The sequence below is a fragment of the Osmerus eperlanus genome, chromosome 13 (assembly GCF_963692335.1).
Source record: "Osmerus eperlanus chromosome 13, fOsmEpe2.1, whole genome shotgun sequence".
In the NCBI taxonomy this organism is placed as follows: domain Eukaryota; kingdom Metazoa; phylum Chordata; class Actinopteri; order Osmeriformes; family Osmeridae; genus Osmerus; species Osmerus eperlanus.
Genome location: NC_085030.1, coordinates 18,077,816 through 18,095,660, shown reverse-complemented (window position 1 = coordinate 18,095,660; position 17,845 = coordinate 18,077,816). Strand labels below are relative to the sequence as shown.

The 17,845-nt window shown below is 43.7% G+C and overlaps 3 protein-coding genes across 5 annotated transcripts; 2 read left to right on the top strand and 1 right to left on the bottom strand.

Moving 5' to 3' along the window:
- Window positions 1-69: 69 nt before the first annotated feature.
- On the top strand, window positions 70-11,902 carry LOC134032232 (septin-8-A-like). 2 transcript variants are annotated; one of them, XM_062476121.1, is made up of 10 exons: window positions 70-223; window positions 1,827-1,941; window positions 2,083-2,278; window positions 5,030-5,216; window positions 5,651-5,812; window positions 7,395-7,491; window positions 8,034-8,202; window positions 8,459-8,591; window positions 8,873-9,060; window positions 11,042-11,902. In XM_062476121.1, exons 1-10 carry the CDS (start codon window positions 194-196, stop codon window positions 11,094-11,096), a joined length of 1,332 nt encoding a protein of 443 aa, XP_062332105.1. In that variant the 5' UTR covers window positions 70-193; the 3' UTR covers window positions 11,097-11,902. The 2 variants fall into 2 exon arrangements, with proteins under 2 accessions (XP_062332105.1, XP_062332106.1); XM_062476122.1 differs by lacking the exon at window positions 11,042-11,902 and adding an exon at window positions 9,432-9,611.
- A 557-nt stretch (window positions 11,903-12,459) lies between these two features.
- On the top strand, window positions 12,460-16,113 carry ccng1 (cyclin G1). Of its 2 annotated transcripts, XM_062477179.1 has the most exons (7): window positions 12,460-12,645; window positions 13,429-13,692; window positions 13,964-14,217; window positions 14,296-14,374; window positions 14,559-14,669; window positions 14,934-15,095; window positions 15,132-16,113. In XM_062477179.1, exons 2-7 carry the CDS (start codon window positions 13,429-13,431, stop codon window positions 15,159-15,161), a joined length of 900 nt encoding a protein of 299 aa, XP_062333163.1. In that variant the 5' UTR covers window positions 12,460-12,645; the 3' UTR covers window positions 15,162-16,113. The 2 variants fall into 2 exon arrangements, with proteins under 2 accessions (XP_062333163.1, XP_062333162.1); XM_062477178.1 differs by having other exon boundaries at window positions 14,934-16,113.
- On the bottom strand, window positions 15,367-17,845 carry nudcd2 (NudC domain containing 2). The gene is made up of 4 exons (XM_062477180.1): window positions 17,489-17,845; window positions 17,309-17,357; window positions 17,047-17,198; window positions 15,367-16,734 (listed from the first exon to the last, which is right to left on the bottom strand). Exons 1-4 carry the CDS (start codon window positions 17,675-17,677, stop codon window positions 16,651-16,653), a joined length of 474 nt encoding a protein of 157 aa, XP_062333164.1. The 5' UTR covers window positions 17,678-17,845; the 3' UTR covers window positions 15,367-16,650.

The window sequence follows — 17,845 nt, the reverse complement described above, 5'->3', positions numbered from 1 at the left end:
TGCTTTTGACAAACATCGGTTCAAATCAAGAAGCCGAGTGCCCGAGGTCTGGATGTGCTTAGTGAATGGCATTCCAGCACCGAGGGGGTGTAGCCACGAAGTAGCCATATTGAATGAATTGAGCCGTTCCCTCAGTCAAACCCAGTCCCGATGAAGACAGGTCCTCGAAGATTCTCTCCGTACTCCTTGCACGATGGCGGCTACGGACATGGACATTTTCGCTGTAAGTAGCCAGGCCTATTGGTTTAGGGTTGTCATGTTTTCAGTTACCCTTGTTCGTTAACTGGGGCTTTTGTGATGCTGCATGTGGCCCAATGTTCAGGTGTAGTCAGAATGCGCCAATCGTACGAGGGCTACGAACCGTGATTTCTCTTTCGATGTCAACAGTCGGGCTTAGCTAATTTCTGCGTAAAATAAGACTTGCTTATTATATCAATATTCAGGTTTAGGTCTATTGTGAAATTCCGGGTTTTAAATAGGCAATGCAAATCACGCTACTGCACACGATTCTCGCTGTCAGAGTAAAACGATGACACATACTCAGTTCACGGATCAGTGGATGTGACGTTGCTAAATTGTAAGAGTTACGTGTTATCTTTAACTGCATGTATTCATTTAGGCTAGAAGGTTACTTTTTGTAGCTGCTCACACACGGAATGAAGTGAGAGTGGAACGGGGTGGGCTACGGTGTTTATAGAGTAGGTTGTAACATGGACAGAGTAAGAGGATAGTGGGATAATGAGATAAAGAGCACACTCCTGTCTCCTCTCATCCTGTAAAATAACAGCCAGATAAAGGCACTCATGTGCACATGTGTGTGTGTGCACCAGGGATATTGTTGATGGTTGTGTGAAGCATATCCAAGTCCTCATGGTTTCTCTTAGGGAGGTACCAGCTGTGTGTTCCTCACAGGTCTGTGTGTTCCACACTGGGAACACATAGGCCAGTTATCACACATGGGACACACATGGGACAGGCCCCTATCATTCATATCATTTATTCAAAAAGTATCACAACTGTTTCAAAAAACGTATAATTAATAGACGACATTGTGGATTTTTTGACAAATATTTTTAAAACCTCTTCATAAGATTTAATTGTCAAATGGTTGCAGAAAGCTAGTATCTTTGTGTCTTGGCTGATACATCTAGGTTGTAGTTGGAGCAAAACATGACATGCACCTAGTGATATAGTCATTGCATCTAGTCTTTTACTGTTATATGTTAACAAGATTCAACAATACATTTTCACCTGGCTATATCCAATGTTTAGAGATGTTGTGGTATTTATGCAAATTAGCGCATACCTAATTAGATTATGCACCATTTTCCCATGTTAACAAACAATTTAAAAAACCTTGTAATACATTTTTTGTTTGTCTTGATGTAAGTAATCAACTCAGTAATTTTCATGGTGATATCTAAAGATTAAAAATGTTACCCTATTCACATGAGAAAAAGAATGAATAGGCGTATGAACATATTGACGATACAAAACCAGTTGAGTTTGCTTCTGTTGCAATTTGTCGTAGGTTGACCCCGATTTTGGCTTAAAGTGACTGGACTAAAAGAACAGATTTTTACTATAACTTGGGTTTATTTGAGGGCAGTGAAGGACTCAGTGCATCTTCAAATGTTAAGATGTTGGGTGTTCTAGTAAGATGTTTATTATGAACCTATTCATGCAGATTCATCCCTGTTTTATTCAAACCCTCTACCTGTAATTAGTACATACATTTTCTATAAATAATGCAGGAAAAACATAGCGACACAGAACCCAGTAGTCATATCGAGAAAGCAGTCCTCATTCTGTGTTTTGTGTCTCAGGATGAAGAGAAGAGGAAGCTGGAGTTGGGCGGCCGTGTTGGGTTCGACAGCTTACCTGATCAACTGGTCAGCAAGTCCGTCACACAGGGCTTCTGCTTCAACATCCTCTGTGTGGGTATGTATCCATGGAGATGTGGGGAGACAGGAGTGTTGCCCCTGGTGCAGTCTGCTTCTCAGCGCCACAGAAACTGGAGAGAAGGATTATACGCTGAATCTGATTCAACTGATAACATTTTGTTTCTTTTTTATTTTCTAGGGGAGACTGGGATTGGAAAGTCCACTCTGATGAACACCCTTTTCAACACAGAATTTGATAATGAGAAGGCCAGCCACTACCAAGACAACGTCCACCTGCGTCCGAAAACCTACAACCTGCACGAGAGCAGCGTCCACCTGAAGCTGACCGTGGTGGACAGCGTGGGCTTTGGGGACCAGATCAACAAGGAGCAGAGGTGAGGTTACCAGGGGTTACCAGGGGCTATAGGGGTAGATGTGAGGTTAGCAGGGGCTATAGGGGTAGAGGTGAGGTTACCAGGGGTTAGCAGGGGCTATAGGGGTCGAGGTAAGGTTACCAAGAGCAGAGGTGAGGTTACCAGGGGTTACCAGGGGCTATAGGGGTAGAGGCGAGTTTACCAGGGGCTATAGGGGTAGTGGGGAGGTTACCAGGGGCAGTATGACCCTGATCTGTGACGATGCTCCCAGAAAGACGAAACTGTACACTGTTGCTATGCCCCATTAAAGCTTGACAAAATGTGACTGTTCTTATTGGCTAAACATAAAGTATTTTGAGAGTATTTGCAAGTAGTATTTGACCAAGGTCTGTGCCTTTTGTAGCTCTATTCATGGTGTTGAAGTAGAAGAACCCTAACCCAGAAGACTCTTCTGGGTTAGGGTTAAGGTTTCTAGGGTTAGGGTTAGTAGTAGGTAGGACTCTTCTGGGTTAGGTTTACATTTAGTCATTTAGCAGACGCTCTTATCCAGAGCGACTTACAGTAAGTACAGGGACATTCCCCCGAGGCAAGTAGGGTGAAGTGCCTTGCCCAAGGACACAGCGTCAGTTGGCATGACCGGGAATCGAACTGGCAACCTTCGGATTACTAGCCCGATTCCCTCACCGCTCAGCCACCTGACTCCCAGCAGTTTAGCATCTGCTAAATGGATACAATTTAATATAATGTAACCGGACGTTATTAAGTGATCCACGGGAGGTCTCGCCTCCCAGACCAGCTAACTGGGTGTGGGGCTTTGGACTTTGTGTGGGCATGAATGAAAGGGGAAGAGATGGTAGAGAATGACTGGTGGAACTAATGTGATCTCAAAGGACTTGGTCCAACGAGAGAGAAAAGGATTCTTGGCAACAACTGATGTAGTTGAGACTGTTACCAAGATACAATGGTAATTTTTTCTGCCTTTAAAAGAGGCCTGGTAACCTGGAACTATTCATTTTCGGCGGTTTTAAACACATTAATGCATTTTTTGTATGTAACAATTTGAATACAAGTATTCAGTTAATTACGGACTGTATCTGATTATCATTGTACCATGTGATTCTCATTGTACCATGTTATTATCATTGTACCATTGGCTACATTGAGCATTTTATTCCTTTAGCAGATGCTTTTATCCCAAGTGCAGCAGAAGATGAAGGGTCAGAATCACGATAGTTCATGTCACATACCTTAGCTTTTGCTGAAACAACCAGTGTTGGGCAAGTTACTGAAAATTAGTAATTAGTTACAGTTACTAGTTACTTCTTTTAAAGGTAATTGAATTACTTCACCAGTTACTGTATATCAAAAGTAATTAGTTACTAGGGAAAGTAACGTTTAGGTAATTTTTATATCTGCTTTTTAAATGTAATGAATATGAACAGTACTTAACAGTCAAACACAATAAACATATTTTTTAGACCTATTTATTGTAATCAAGAGGGCAACAGGCCTTCAAATCAATTAGTAGTTCAAAAGTCCCTTTTAATACTTAACTTGATACAAAATAACTGTCTCAGTCATTTAACAGTGTTTTTCTTTTACCACATTTGGCCCAATGAAATAAAAGTGATTGGCTTACAGTATTAACACTAATTAAAAGAGAAAATGAAGGTGCCTTCAGCATCCGTAGGGCTGGGGTCTTTCGCTACTAGCTTTGTCGAAGCGTGTTGTTTCAACAGGTGCTTCATAAGATTTGAATTGCTACTCTTAGATGTGGATAGCTTCTTTGCACCTGCACATAATTTACAACTCACCACTACATTTTTGTCTTTAATTTCAACGAGCGAAAAGTAATCACCATACTTCCAGGAGAGAAAGTCATCAAATCAAATTTATTTGTATAGCCCTTTTTACACGCAAGCATGTCACAGAGGGCTTCACATACGCCCATAGAAAGCTCATTCTATCCGCACTGTCGGCCATGATGTGGTTTAATGCTCATTGATTGATTCGATTGGTGTATCATTGCGCCACCAAGGTCCTGCGACATCAGATCAGAAGCAGCTAAAGTAGGCCTATCTTGTCTTCAAGTGTTCATTTTTCCCAAAAGAGAATAACGCGAGTAACTAGGGAGTCAAGTAGCTGAGCGGTTAGGGAAGCGGGCTAGTAATCTGAAGGTTGCCAGTTCGATTCCCGGCCATGCAAAATGACGTTGTGTCCTTGGGCAAGGCACTTCACCCTACTTGCCTCGGGGGAGAATGTCCCTGTACTTACTGTAAGTCGCTCTGGATAAGAGCGTCTGCTAAATGACTAAATGTAAATGTAAACAAACTCATTTAAATTTCAGTAATTGTAACTGAATTACTTGATTTAAAAAAAAAACGTTACATGCTCGTTACCGCTAAAAGTAGTGGAATTACAGCAATGCGTTACTTTGTAACGCGTTACTCCCAACGCTGGAAACAACGCCCCTGGTTGTAACAGGATTTTAGTGGACAAAGTCAAGACACTGTATTTACCAGGCACAGTGTACAGTAACATCTCAGCTACCAGGCACAGTGTAAAGTAACCAAATCTCAGCTACCAGGCACAGTGTAAAGTAACCACATCTCAGCTACCAGAAACAGTGTAAAGTAACCACAGCTCAGCTACCAGGCACAGTGTAAAGTAACCACATCTCAGCTACCAGGCACAGTGTAAAGTAACCACATCTCAGCTACCAGGCACAGTGTAAAGTAACCACACAATTTCTCATGTGCTCTCTCCACACAGCTACAAGCCTGTTGTGGATTACATCGACACACAGTTTGAGAACTACCTTCAGGAGGAACTGAAGATCAAGCGTTCCCTCTTCAACTACCACGACAGCAGGATTCATATCTGCTTGTACTTCATCGCCCCCACTGGACATTCCCTCAAATCTCTGGACCTGGTCACTATGAAGAAGCTGGACAGCAAGGTATTTGCAAAATGTTCAAGATAGGTATAGGAAGCTAATTATCCAAAACATTCAACATTTGAATGGCAAGATAGTTAACTAAAACGTTCAAGATCGGTATAGGAAGGTAATGTTTCTCAAAAGAGAATGTGTAACCAGTTGTAACGCTATTATTGGGACAGGTAATGTCGCATGTATTGAGCAAAACTTTGTAGCTTGAGTCCCATGCTCGCCAAGCTCTCCAAGGCAGCGTATCAGGTGTCCAGCCTGTCAGGTGACCAGCGTATCAGGTGTCCAGCCTGTCAGGTTTTCAGCGTGTCAGGTGTTCAGCGTGTCAGGTGTTCAGCGTGTCAGGTGTCCAGCGTGTCAGGTGTTCAGCCAGTCAGGTGTTCAGCCAGTCAGGTGTTCAACCTGTCAGGTGTTCAGCCTGTCATCAGAATGTCATGCCTCTGCAGGTGAACATCATTCCCATCATCGCCAAGGCAGACACGATATCGAAGAGCGAGCTGCACAAGTTCAAGATCAAGATCATGAGTGAACTGGTGAGCAACGGGGTGCAGATCTACCAGTTCCCCACGGAGGACGAGGCCGTGACGGAGATCAACTCCTCCATGAACGTGAGTCTGATGTCTAAAACACACACGCAGATACCTCAGAGCTGGCACACACACACATAAACAAACACACATACTCACTCACACCAGTAGCGGCTGGGAAGCCACTGCAAGGCAGGGGGGGGCCCACCCTGCCTTGCAAAAAACAGACTAGGCCTATATATAAAAACTTTGAGGGCGCTCATTGAGAGCCCCAAGTTTCAACTGCCAGGTAAAGGAAACCCGTGATGTAGGCAACGTAACAGATCTTCATCGACTTCCATGGGCTAAAAAGTCTCAAAATCACTGAATCTGGCAACAATGGCTTTTGCGTATCTTACGTGCACTTCTACGCCATTACGCCTCTTGAACGCACACATTTAAAAAATGTTCATCATTACGTTTTGCTAGATGACGGTAGAGTAAAAGAAAATATGCAAGCGGTGCTCAAAAGCGCAGCAATAAACAGTTGTCTGAACAAGCTCGAGCAAAACATCCAAAGATTACACACTTATTTAGACCAGCCAGAGAGGAAGCTATCATCAGCATCTCCACAGACAAAACACTAGAGCAGCAGCAGGTAACTAGCAGCACCACGTCTTCACCAGCAACCAACAATAAATATACTTGCTTACTTATTGTCAAAAATAAATGTTTTCCATTCCCTCCATTGATTGTGTCTTATTTCATATTGGCGATGCTTTCCTTGGTGCTGAACTATCAGAAGGCTATAGCGCTGTCTTTGGTTTTGAACAATGACAAATAGGCTGCTGTTGTACTGAAGCAATTCTGCTTAGGTTATTTTTAAACTTTTTTATTTCTCTCTCACATTGCTGAATATAGGTTATAGTTAAAGGTAGACAGCAATCAGTCTATTGGCAGTGGTATAAGATAAAAGATAGAGAAACATTTTGAGTGGATTTAGGGGAGGGGCCTCGAGCTCCGACTTAGCGGAGAGGCCCCTCAAAGTCCCGGCCGCTACTGACTCACACACACACACACACACACACATACACAAACATACATACTCACTCACACACACACACATACACAAACATACATACTCACTCACACACACACACATACACAAACATACATACTCACTCACACACACACACATACACAAACATACATACTCACTCACACACACACACATACACAAACATACATACTGACTCACACACACACACATACACAAACATACATACTCACTCACACACACACACATACACAAACATACATACTCACTCACACACACACACATACACAAACATACATACTGACTCACACACACACACATACACAAACATACATACTCACTCACACACACACACATACACAAACATACATACTCACTCACACACACACACATACACAAACATACATACTGACTCACACACATACACAAACATACATACTCACTCACACACACATACACACAAACGTACACACAGTGGGGCAAGCTTTCTGTCAGGCATTCCTAGTTACACCAAACACCACTGTACACATACCACTGACTCTGGGGAAGGGTTAACCCTAACCATCTAGTCTGTTGTTACCTAACCTTTGGTCTTGTGTGATTGACCTTGTGAGCTCTTGGTTCCAGGCCCACCTGCCATTTGCAGTTGTGGGGAGCACCGAGGAGGTGAAGGTGGGGAACAAGATGGTGCGGGCCAGACTCTACCCCTGGGGCACCGTGCAGGGTAGGTACCACTCCACTACGGTGGCCCTGAAATGCAAAACACACCCACTAATACGAGTGCATCCCCCAAATGAAAACACTCCCCCCAAATACGAGTCAACTCCCCCCAAATAGGATGACTTGCTCTCCTCCCCCCAATACAAAGACACGCTCCCCCAAATGGGAAACAACATTACATTACGTAACTCAAAACAACATTACATTAACTCAAAATGGAAAGGGTAGGTACAACACTTTCATCGCTGATTGGATGCACAGTAACTAACAGGAAATTGATCGACAAAAGTACAAAATGCAATCATGACAGAGTTATGTGCACCAGGACAGTTGTTTGGCCATCGAAGCATCGAGGCACCACCATCCCAGAACATCACTGTAAAATAACACCCCAGATCAGTGTGCTAAAAAAGATAAACATGAGTCAGGGTATCGTACACACCCACACGTGTCCTTGTCTCATGGTGCTGATAGGGAGATCTGTGGGCATCTGTGAAGCCCTCTGTGATGTTGCTTGTAAAACGGGCTGTGATTTGATGTACCCAGTTGAGAACGAGAGCCACTGTGACTTTGTGAAGCTGAGGGAGATGCTGCTGCGGGTGAACATGGAGGACCTCAGAGAGCAGACACACACTCGCCACTACGAGCTCTACCGACGCTGCAAGCTGGAGGAGATGGGCTTCAAGGACACAGACCCAGACAGCCAGCCCTTCAGGTGAGGCTACCAGCACCACCTAGCTCCTCTATCAGCTACCCTATTTTATTCAACCAGTGGGGTTAAAGTGTGTGTCTGTGTGTGTGTCTGCGTGTGTGTCTGCGTGTGTGTCTGCGTATGTGTCTGCGTGTGTGTCTGCATGTGTGTCTGCATATGTGTCTGCGTGTGTGTGTGTCTGCGTGTGTGTCTGCATGTGTGTCTGCGTGTGTGTGTGTGTCTGCGTGTGTGTGCGTGTGTCTGCGTGTGTCCACCCCAGCCTCCAGGAGACGTATGTAACTAAGAGGAAGGAGTTCCTGGGAGAGCTGCAGCACAAGGAGGAGGAGATGAGGCAGATGTTTGTTAACAAGGTGAAGGAGACCGAGGCTGAGCTGAAAGAGAAGGAGAGAGAGGTAAACCAGTCTGGGAGGGGGTCGTCTTTAACCAGTTGTTGTGTCAAATGTCAAAGAGGATATAACAGAAGGTAGTCTTGCATGGGTGTATGACTACATGGAGGCTAAAATGAGCATGTGTCAGTGGACACTGGTTAACGGTAAGATCAAGGTCAAGATCTTTTATTGTTGCATCTCTGCTAAGCTGTATGTCTGTGAATCAGCTCCATGCATCTCTGCTAAGCTGTATGTCTGTGAATCAGCTCCATGCATCTCTGCTAAGCTGTATGTCTGTGAATCAGCTCCATGAGCGGTTTGAGCAGCTGAAGAGGATGCACCAGGAGGAGAAGAGGAACCTGGAGGAGAAGAGGAGAGACCTGGAGGAGGAGATGAACGCCTTCAACAGGAGGAAGGTGGCAGCAGAGGCGCTGGTGGGACAAGCCCTGCAAGGATCCTCTCAACCCTTCAAGAAGGATAAGGACAAGAAGAAGTAAGTCTTCTTTGTTTTTTTCTCTCCTCTCTTACCAAGTACTCCTTCTCTCTCCACCTCTCTCTTTTTAACTCCCTCTCTCGCTGTGTAATGAGGTGAAAAGTGATGAAATATAACCAGATGAGTCCCCCTCACCCCCCCTCCCTCACCCCCAACCTGTCCCCACCCTCATCCCCACCCCCACCCAGCTTACAGTGCAGTTAGAGCGCTGATCATACATTTGGTTCTTTCTACTTTAAAGTTTTCCTCTCTTTTCTTATCTTTAGTCTCATCTTACTATAGTTTCTAAGTTCGGTATGTCATTTATATTTTATATTTATTTTCATTTCAATATTTCATATTTTGTCATTTTAATGGTTTTCCCTTTTCAGTTGATTCATGGAACTGACATCCAGGGAAACCAGGGCTTTGTGCTCCATCATCATGGGAACTTTTGTAACTGAATACTGACTTGTATGTATGGACTCAGTGACACTGTGACACCAGTGTGTGTGTGTGTGTGTGTGTGTGTGTGTGTGTGTGTGTGTGTGTGTGTGTGTGTGTGTGTGTGTGTGTGTGTGTGTGTGTGTGTGTGTGTGTGTGTGTGTGTGTGTGTGTGTGTGTGTGTGTGTGTGTGTGTGTGTGTGTGTGTGTGTGTGCGTGCGTGTGTGTGCGTGTGCGCGATGTGGCGCCCCTAATCCACTTGTGTTCTTATGGATCAGGAGGCGTCTAAGCTCAGTGGACTTGGTGTGTCTCGAATGCTGACTCCGCTAGATGTGTGAAAACACGCCTGGGGGCTCTGGTGCGATAACTAGGCTTATGTTGTTTCATGATCTCAAATCGTTTCCATCCTGTAGAGCACTTTTAACCCTGTGTTCCCAGGGATGGGTCAAGCTCTGGTGTAATGATGCAATTCACGCATGTATGAGTGTGTGTAAGTACTGTCTTAACATGGAATTATACATTTGTGTATTTATACATGCAAATGCTTGTGAAGCTACATAACTAAATATGACTAGTCTGTTAATCCACAACATTAATTACTCCAGTGCTGTCTTATATTAATACAGTTCCTATGAGTATTAATACAATATCTATATCTAAAGATTCTGATAGTTTTTCAAATTAAAAAGTTGCTTATGAAGCGGAATAGATCATGTATGTAGAATATATGAGACATCAATTCATGCATGGATCCGAAGTGAGAGGTTGTGTTTAGGCGATAGTCTCTGCTGTTTCAGGCACTCTGGTCGGTCCTGTCACAGTGTAACAGTGTTCTTGCTTGTTATGAAAATAAAGCAATGAATGGAAAATGGGCTTTACTTAAATTGAGTTTTTTCACGATATCTTGAACAAAAAAAAAATGGAAACTGAAATTCAATTAATAGATTTATTTCCCAAACATTGAAAATGTTCAATAACTTTCTTTGTTGTACATACAACTTAGTTAACTCAGTATAAGTGATTTCTGTGAATTGCGTGCTGGTAGCTCATCCAATAGGATAAAAGGGCTACGATACATATTGTAAAACTATTTGCATTGGGATATATTGTGCCACAATATATTGTTACACCCCTATTATCCATCTTTGGTTTCTTTCCACATCCATCGATCCATCCCACCTCTCCTCCTCTTTCCTCTCCTCCCTCCTCTCCTCCCTCCTCTCCTCCTCTTTCCTCTCCTCCCTACTCTCTGTTAGCCTGGCTTATCTGGGTTAATAAACACTGGTTGAATCTCAAAATGAACAGCAGGTTTTGACACAGTATTTACTTGCTATAACCAGATAAGACTAACTATTTACCTAACATACTTTTAATAGTTTTAAGTGTTATTTTGCCACAAACTCTAAAGTGATAGGAATACATCTTTGTTTCATCCATGTTAATGCTTATGTTGGCCAATGATAGTTTATTAAAGTCAGTACCCATACATTTATTTTGGTCAGTTTAGTAACGTTGCACGTCTGTCAGGATCTCTGACCTGATGTTCTTCTGTTTGTAGCTTCTTTAGTCTCCCATCTGCGTGCTCCTTAACCTCAGGGAGGAATCTACACTAGAAGACTTTCTACCACAGAAATACATTTCCTTGTTTGAAACTAATAATCGAGTTTGCTGTTTTTTTGACAGTATGAAGCAAACATTTTCGAAGACCCTCTGTGCTCCTGTTTATGTCTGATCTCTTGTGATCTTCTCTGACCACTGTCTTCCAAACCTGCCTAACTCACGGGTGGTTACCCAGGTACAGATTAACTCTGAAGCAGAAGAAACAGGAAATCAGTGTTTTTCCCAGTAGACGAGATTTAATCTGTGTTTAGGGGAAGCTAAAGAACCACTCTCTTCCTCAACCTCAGTAGCATGGTTACTCCTCTCTCTTCACCTGACACAGAATGCTTGCAGGTAACTATTAGATTCTCTTTATTTTACTATTAAATGTGCTTTTACTGATGTTGCTGTATTTTGTTTCTGTTCATATTTATATATACCTATTTGACTGGTGTCATCCTAATGCACTGTGAAATTGTAAAGTTGAAAGGGGTTGTATTAAAAGAAGAAATGCTTAAAAGCCTTGTCAGAAAGGGTTATCAGGGTTGGTCAAATTATAAATAAGACGCACTTTAATGAAACAACGCGTACACTAAATTATACACAATACCTATAAATGTGATCGTCGAGTTATTAAATAGCCTAACATTGTTGAAGGCTGAAGGGATTAACTGTCTTAATGAGACTAAACTAAAATGTGAATCGTGATTCAAAGGTTTTCTTATATAGTTAATCCATATTAAGTATTGTCTTCATGAGGTTTGTGCTTAATCATCCCGTATGGATTTGTATGTTTTTTCTCAATGAATAAAGTACTTTGAAAGAACGTGTGTCATGTGAAGTTACTGAACGAAAAAAAAAATGAAACACATGTTTATATCATAGCTGAACAAGGGTGCGACTTTATAGCAATCTGCCACCACACTACTAGAATCTGGACTGTCCCAGAAATAGGTAGGTGTCTAAAAGTTATAGAAAACCAGCTGCTGGTTAATAGGCCTACAACCTGGCGCTGAAAAGGTCAATTCATAAGTATTTTTTCACCAATTTCCCAACTAATTTTGACTTTTTACATATACCTAATCTGTGTGTATTTCTGGAATTGAGTTAATCATTTAGTATTTGGAGGGAGGGAGAAGACATTGTGTATTGTCATAGGCCGAGCGTAATGTTCCAAAAACCGCTTCATCGTTTTATATTTAAGTAAAAAGGAACGCCTAGCAATCACTGCCCCCTGTCAGAGTGACTTCCGCGTTGATTTGTGCGATTTGATCGAATCAGACTCCGAAATGAGGGAGGGTCTTCCCTTCGACAGCTAATCAAATGTCCCTTTGTGTGGGCGGGGCAGAGCGGCCGTACTTAAACCGCCGGAGCCCTTTCTCGGCGCTTTATGCCAAGGGTAGGGAGTGTGCATAGGCGGAAATTTACGTTTGCTTGAAGCTTTCTTGTCGGAAGATCATACTGACACTTTTTTCATTTCCTTTCTAAACATTTTTATTTAGAACATTATTCTGTAAACTCTTGGATAACCATATTGCAACGCTTTCCATCACTTAAGATAAGGTAAGTTACCGTGATCTTCTATTGTAATTTCAAATCCTGTGCTAACTAGCTACCTTTTATTTAACAACTTGTTATAAAAACATTCGCTATAAATATTTGCTTGTCTCCTATATGTTTTAAACTTGAGTTACAATGTATAAATTAGTTTCATATGTAGCCTACCTCTTAGCTAACGTTAGCCTAACGTTTTCTGTGACGTTCAGTTACTAGTATCGATGACAGGGCATTATAGCCTAAACGGTGCCTGCGCCTTTGACAGGAATATTTTAGTCATGTCATCCACTAGTGTAGTTTAAGAAAGTATTTAGAATGGTGTTTTTAAAAGTAGATATTCGCGTAATTGCGATACTGTGGTCGTGTCTATTGCTATCTTGGCTAGTCCATTGCTCTATGTTGGGGACATGCCCCGACATGCCGCAACGCTGCTGCCCTATTAGTGACGCACAGGCTACAAGGCCCGGGTCGCTCGCTACGCTAGCCCCCAAAAGTTAAGTTCTTAAATCAAAGAGTAAAATATGTCTATCCCCTATACATAGGTAAAACGCAATATGTTTGGGTGAAGAATAATTTTGGGTCACACTGACATTCATGATTACTATAATTATAATGTAGTTATTTGTGGCCAACTAGTCCAGTTCAATGACAATTTCAGCTAGGAATCTGACTCAGTAAATGAAAAGCGAATACCCGTCATTTAAAATATTGGTAGCGCATGGGGATGGACTGCAGGTCCAAATATGATTATTCTCATCAGCGTTTGGTAACGTCTGTGACCCTCCACAGATGATCGACACAGTGCCATCCCCCGTGGTCCAGCCCTTCTCCGCCCAGCTGCGCACGTTGACTGAGCTGGAGTCTCGCTACCAGCCAAAACTCACGGGCCTGCGGGTGATTGAGAGCGCTAACGACAACGGGCTGAGGATGACGGTGCGGCTGAGGGAGTATGAGGTGAAGGACCTGCTCTCTCTCACCCGGTTCTTTGGCTTCAGCTCGGAGACCTTCTCCCTGGCCGTCAGTCTGCTGGATCGGTTCCTCTCAGTCATGAAGGTGAGTGTGACCGTAGCTGCAGGCTGCACACACCACTAGACTCACTGGTTTGAAACATCTGGTGAATGAAGAAAATGTTTAGACAGGCAGCCTTTCATGTCTAGGTCTCCCTGGTGCATATTAAGTTTCTCTCAAATATTTACATGGTTGAATGTTGATAGTCATGTGCTACATGAGCTGTCAAAATGATAACGTAAAATCTCAACCGACATTTATTAAAGAACTATGCCATTATGTCTACATGTAGATTAACCAAGCTCTCCCCCTCCAGATCCAGCCCAAGCACCTGTCGTGCGTTGGCCTCTGCTGCTTCTACATTGCCATCAAGTCTTCAGAAGAGGAGAAGAATGTTCCCAACGCCGCCGATATGATCCGCATCAGCCAGAACCGCTTCAGCGTGTCGGACATGGTCCGCATGGAGAGGATCATCCTGGAGAAGCTGCTGTGGAGGGTGAAGGCTCCAACCGCACTGCTCTTCCTGCGCCTCTTCCACAGCCACGTGCAGGAGCAGCTGGGCTCTGACGGGTAGGCTGCTCATCTGGAGCGCAGTGGCTCCTAGAGGGAGAGCGTCTCTAACCCTAACAGGGCGTTTTGTCTCCACAGCCAAGAGGTGCTGAGGATTGAGAGACTGGAGGCTTTACTGAAAGCTTGCCATTGCTCGTTCGTCTTCTCCAAAGTTAAGGTAGGTTGATGTCTTGTCTTTCCATTATACACTTCAGCGGCACACTGTAAGCGCCAACTGTTATGCATGTTATGAAACGTGATATTGGACCTTTGTCTATTTTTAGTTGTGTCCTGGTGTGTCTTTATGAACCTCCTACAGTGGTGTGTCTCACTATGTTCCTCCCCTTACTCTCCCCTCCCAGCCCTCTCTGCTGGCCCTGGCTCTGCTGGTCCTGGAGATCCATGAGGAACACGACAGCGATCACGTCCACAAGCTAGTGGAGGCTGTGCAGTCCCTCCAGCAGCTCCTGAGTGTGGGTGACCAGGGTCCTCTCTCTCCTCCCTCTCTATGTAACAGGATACTGAGTGGCATTTCTCACAGCTGCTGTTGTAGCCTTGTTGCACAGCTGAAGGCCTAAATGTGTAACCAGGGTTCATGGGAAATGTATAGTTGATCATTAATCAAGACGATGAGATGCTGGATGCTAATGCCCTCTGGCTTGGGTTTAGTGGCTCTGTCTCACATAACAGCAACGTTTGCTTGATGTGAAGTGTTGTCCCTGTGTTCTGTTGGCCAGGTCAGAGACGGGGACCTGGTGTGTGTGCGGGAGCTGGTGGCTAGGTGTCTGGTGGAGTACTCCACCACCAGACGTTCCAGGCCCAACAGCCAGAGGCTGCGCTGGGTGATCTCAGGACGGACAGCCCGGCAGCTGAAGCACAGCTACTACAAGATCACCCACCTGCCCACCATCCCAGAGTCTGGCTGCTGAACCCACCTGCTCACCATCCCAGAGTCTGGCTGCTGAACTGGCCTGAGCTGGAGGCGTATATGGCCACACTTCCTACTAAGAAATAAGCCTCCTACCACCGCCAACTATTTCCTTACAGAACTGCATTATGGATGATGGAGTTCTTTAAGGAAATGCCAACTACTACTTTGTTTCTATTGTTCTTGTTTATCCCCCCCACCCGCCTCCTAAGTTTCTGTGATGTCGTTCTTTTTGGATAAGCTCACCATGACATCACATCTGTCTGGTCAACAGTGGGCATGTCTTGCTGCCCCCTAGTGAAGGATTTCCTTCCAAGTTGAATTGCTTGCACAAGTGTACAGTTATGCTCTGATGTTAATCAGTGTGAGGATGTTTTCTGAGACGTTCTGTAGCACCGGTTTCAGTTTTAAGCGAAGAAGTATGTAGAACCACCTAGGTCCTCAAGCCACCATGTGGAAGAGGAGGGAGAAGGGTTTTGTGAAGTGCACTAATAATGGAACCAAGAAATCGGGCCCAAAACCCTTCACTCCCACCCTAGGTCGACTTGTCCTAAATGCACACTCCTACCCAAGGTGATGAAAACAAACTTTATTTTTCTTTTTGATACTGTGAGGGTGTTGTGGTTTCCTCAGTGATGGAGGAGCTAGTGTTGATCTGAAACATGGTTGAAGCTTGCCTGATATAGCGATGCTGTTTTAGCTCAACTACTCATAGTTACTTTGCAGCCCCCCTCCCAACAACTGACAAGATGTGTATTGTGGTAGTATTCACAAGTTGCACAAAATAAAATTTAGATGTAGACAATTGTTACCATTTTAGTATATTGTGCCAAGGCAAAGGGCCCCTGAGTTGATCTATATAGGAAGTTAACTTTTTTCTTTACAAATTAAGTCCCTTTTTTAAGTATAACAAATTTTTGACCAATTGGCTTACTACACATCTGTGTGCCCCATGTACAACCTTTCAATAAAACTTTATTGAAAAGCAATTTGTGCTTTACCTTGTCTTTGGACCAACCATGCAACAATGTGTTTCATAAGGAAAAACCATTTTATTCCACTTAAAATATATGCAATATACTTTGCTCAAAGCAACCCGGTTCACATATTCTTAGATTCAGTTTCTGAACCCCACCCTAGCCGACATGTTCAAAACACTCATGTTCTCATGTGCAATGAGAACAGCTTGGAAGAATACACAAACTTAAAAGGCAGGTGGTTGGCTATTAAATTATGGCTTTCACTGTGCACTTGCATCCCCATGTATAAACCCTTCCCACTTTGTACATATCCACTGTTGGCGTGTAGCACTGGGATGACCCAGATCCCATGCCGTTAATCCCCGGCCCCCTGAGGGGACATGTGTTAGCATGTGACAATGGTTTTTACTTCCCCTTCAATACCGAGTTAAGTCTCTGCCATCCACCTGGCCAGCTGCTGGGGTCTCAGCCCGGACAGGAGAAGGTTCAGGGGTGGGGTCAAGACCTCCAGCATGGTGGTTCAGGACAGCACTGTGGATCATCACGTCACTTCTGCAGGTTGGAAAAGTCTGGCCCTCCACCTGCAAAGTTCCCAGAGATCTCTGCCCCACTGAAGTCAAACCCTGGATTCTGCAGGAGGACAACACCGGTTAGAGAGGGCATCAAAGGCATGGTACAACAGGTTAGAGGGCATCACATGGATGGTACAACAGGTTAGAGAGGGCATCACAGGGATGGGTGCAGCTCAGAGGTAAATCATCTCTCTCTGGCATCCTTGGGAATCTCTTAAAAAGAAATAACTGTCAAATTAAATAGTTTTATATTGACTTTTTTACAAGAAAAGTCACAAAGGACTTTACAGCTCCCCATATAAATTGGCAGTCTACATAAGGGAATGATTACCGGGCTTGGCCCAGGCAGATGTAAGGCGTGTTGGTGTACCTCTCTATGGAAGCGCTCCAAGGTGAGTTTGCGCTGCATCTGGTCCTGAACCCAGGCGTCCGCACAGTACTGCCCCTCCAGCAGAGACGCCCAACAGTTTCCTGCCTCCCGGTTTGTCTTCATCAATACGATGCGGATCAGACACTTGTCCTCTGGAGTGTGGGAGGGGGCGAGGGGTTGTACAGTATACATTCAACCATGGAACTAGGTTAATTAATGTAGCTTAACAGATACAATAGGTAGTGCTTAGCTGAGGACTTACCTAATGTCCATGTTCCTTCATCAGAAACTGTGGTTCCAAATAGCTTACCCTGAAAGTTAAAATGTGGTAATATTTCAGTCAGTAAGCTAATGGCATGTTGATGTCTGCACCAAATACATTATGGGATGACACAGAACATCCAAATCACCATCCAGTGGTTTGAATTTGATTAATTCCTACCTTGAATATCTCTTGTCCTTTCACGTGCAGTTCAATGTGTTTTGATCCCAGATTGCATCTCACTTCTTTACCAGACGTGCCGTGAGGAACGTTTACTTCGATAAACACCTCCTCCATGGTTTGATACCAAGACCCCCACGATGTTCTACACAGGATGACTCCGCTCCTCTCCTCGAAGTGAGTTGACATGCTGCTTGCTTAGAACAACTTGAAATAATAAGTTCAAAATATTCATAAAGTTGGCTAAAATTAGCGTAGTAGTCCCATTAATGTTTGGTAAACACCTAACCACAATTAGCTCTAGATACTAGCTAGTTTTTCACTTCGTTACAATGGGGTTAAATTACAACTGCGCAT

What these genes read in the sequence shown, in the direction of transcription:
- LOC134032232 (XM_062476121.1), top strand. Translation starts at nt 194, where the DNA reads ATGGCGGCTACGGACATGGACATTTTCGCT. An exon ending in CGGACATGGACATTTTCGCT is followed by an intron (nt 224 to 1,826) that starts GTAAGTAGCCAG and finishes TTTGTGTCTCAG; the next exon opens with GATGAAGAGAAGAGGAAGCT. An exon ending in CCAGACAGCCAGCCCTTCAG is followed by an intron (nt 8,203 to 8,458) that starts GTGAGGCTACCA and finishes TGTCCACCCCAG; the next exon opens with CCTCCAGGAGACGTATGTAA.
- ccng1 (XM_062477179.1), top strand. Translation starts at nt 13,429, where the DNA reads ATGATCGACACAGTGCCATCCCCCGTGGTCCAGCCCTTCTCCGCCCAG. An exon ending in GGTTCCTCTCAGTCATGAAG is followed by an intron (nt 13,693 to 13,963) that starts GTGAGTGTGACC and finishes CTCCCCCTCCAG; the next exon opens with ATCCAGCCCAAGCACCTGTC. An exon ending in GAGCAGCTGGGCTCTGACGG is followed by an intron (nt 14,218 to 14,295) that starts GTAGGCTGCTCA and finishes TTGTCTCCACAG; the next exon opens with CCAAGAGGTGCTGAGGATTG.
- nudcd2 (XM_062477180.1), bottom strand. Translation starts at nt 17,677, where the DNA reads ATGTCAACTCACTTCGAGGAGAGGAGCGGAGTCATCCTGTGTAGAACA. An exon ending in AAGGACAAGAGATATTCAAG is followed by an intron (nt 17,358 to 17,488) that starts GTAGGAATTAAT and finishes TTTAACTTTCAG; the next exon opens with GGTAAGCTATTTGGAACCAC. An exon ending in TGAAGGAACATGGACATTAG is followed by an intron (nt 17,199 to 17,308) that starts GTAAGTCCTCAG and finishes CCCACACTCCAG; the next exon opens with AGGACAAGTGTCTGATCCGC.